This window comes from Cicer arietinum, chromosome 4, assembly GCF_000331145.2.
Source record: "Cicer arietinum cultivar CDC Frontier isolate Library 1 chromosome 4, Cicar.CDCFrontier_v2.0, whole genome shotgun sequence".
NCBI lineage: Eukaryota > Viridiplantae > Streptophyta > Magnoliopsida > Fabales > Fabaceae > Cicer > Cicer arietinum.
This window is the reverse complement of record NC_021163.2, coordinates 61,030,269-61,032,359: the sequence shown is the minus strand read 5'-3', so window position 1 is coordinate 61,032,359 and position 2,091 is coordinate 61,030,269. Positions and strand designations below refer to the sequence as shown.

At 34.8% G+C, this 2,091-nt stretch overlaps 1 protein-coding gene across 1 annotated transcript in view; it reads left to right on the top strand.

Moving 5' to 3' along the window:
• LOC101515114 (polyadenylate-binding protein-interacting protein 7) overlaps positions 1 to 1,765 on the top strand; it is a 6,413-nt gene extending 4,648 nt beyond the window's left edge. Inside the window, exon 7 of the mRNA XM_073368009.1 lies at positions 1,030 to 1,765. Coding sequence (XP_073224110.1) covers positions 1,030 to 1,333 — 304 coding nt within the window. The 3' untranslated portion in view covers positions 1,334 to 1,765. The remainder of the gene's footprint in view (positions 1 to 1,029) is intronic.
• The last annotated feature ends 326 nt before the right edge of the window (positions 1,766 to 2,091 follow it).

Here is a 2,091-nt window from a genome sequence, read left to right as displayed (position 1 = left end):
TGTGACTTTTGATCAAATTGGGATGACTTCATGTGAATAATTAAAATCAAATAAGAAAGTTTAATTTAAATCATTTATCAAATGTGAAAATACCAGTTTTTTTTTTTTTTTATGTAAAATGGTTGGTTGTTCATTCAGATGAATTGGCCAATTCAATTAGAATTTGACCATTTATGATATTGTTTTTGACAACAATAGAATCTAAGTAGGGTGGATAAAATTGGGGAACGATTAAGGTGCAATACGCAATAGAGCTGACCTATCAAGCTAAAAGGAAAATTTTATCGCGCATCTGCAAGATTGACAATGTTGTATGGTGTTTAGCGGTGAAAATCAACAAGAAAGTAAACCTAGTGTTGCAAATATGAGAATGTTATGATGAGTGTGTGGTTACACACGACAAGATTGGATTAGAAATACTATCAGTTGGAAACAATTGGGGTGCCCCTACTGTAGAAAACATGATAGAATATCGTATCAGATGATTTAGGCATATCCGGAGAAGACACGTAGAAGCACCAATAGTTGAATACTTAGAGACATCAGATGATTTAGGCATATCCAGAGAAGACACGTAGAAGCACCAATAGTCGAATACTTAGAGACTAGCAAACACTATAGGCCAGGCCCGTTTAGGTGAAAAACACTTGCTTATTTGTTATTTAGGTTGGTTTTCTAAAGTTTTTTTGTCTTTAACTCTCCGGTTTCTAAGAGAAACGATAATCTAGAGTTCGGTTGGGAGGTAAGTGAAGTCTGGCCAAAAGACTTGTTTCAACCAGAATTCAAAGTTGGGTTCTTCTGAACGATACGCCCTTAATCGAAGTTCATTAACCACATGAGTCCAACTGCTTGGTTTGTTTTCTAAGGTAACATTTAATGAAAGAGTAAAAATGGGATATAAATATGACACAGGTTTTGTTTTATGTTTGGTGCATGTTATGAACTGTCAGGCAGTGCTGTTCTGTCCACATGCGAAATGGTACCTTATGTTGGATACTGCTGTAGTCATTGTGAGTGTTGATTTTTCAGGAATCCTGTTGCTCCAGAGATGCAGGTTAACGGAAGAGGACATGAGAGAATGATAGACCTCCATGGACTCCATGTAAGTGAAGCGATTCACGTGCTGAAACATGAATTGAATGTGCTAAGAAGCACAGCCAGAGCTGCGGAGCAGCGTTTTCCGGTATATATCTGTGTCGGTACCGGCCATCATACCAGAGGTTCCCGCACTCCTGCTAGACTTCCGATAGCTGTACAGCGTTATCTACTCGAAGAAGAGGGCCTTGATTTCATAGAACCGCAGCCGGGCCTGATTCGTGTTGTGATATATTGAGCCAAGTGATATGAACAAGAAGTATACAAGTTTTTGACAGTAAAAATCCATGAACATAGAGATGTTGTAGTCATTCTTGTATCATGTATATGGGAAGAAATGCTGAAAAAAATGGAAAAAAAAAAGATCTTTAGAAGAAAAAAATGGAAAAGATTAGAATGAAAGAGAAGGGTTGTAGTAGAATTGTACCATTAAGGTCTCAATGAGGCATAGTCATCAGGAAACTCCACGTTCAACTTTTTCCTTCTGTTAATTTTGTACCTTAAATTTTCATTTTGTTAAATTTCTTTTTTTCTTTTTTGTTTTTTGATTCAGATGTAACTGATAGAATTCAATTACATGATAGAACTATTCACCTTGCAAATTAGATTCAATGCCAAACAATCTCCCAGTTTGGAACAAATGTTATAGCAGGTCAGCTTCTTATTTTCATTGCTTTGATCAACATTTATAAACAGGTCGGCGACTGTACATATTTTTTTTTTAAAAATTGAGTAGGAATAATTTTTATTAAATAATGTAGTATTAATTACTACACTTCAAATGTATATGAGGGCAAAGTTAAACTTTTATCGGTGACACTTGATGTTTTGTATTTTTTGCAATATTTACCTTTGTGATTAGGATATGACCTAGTTTGTAACCTTGGTTTCGATGCCTAAAATAACACAAGATTTGGTGAAAATTGTCTGTCATTAATTAGAACAAGTTGGAGTGAATTTTCATTTTCAAAATTTACTTTTTTTTATATAATTATT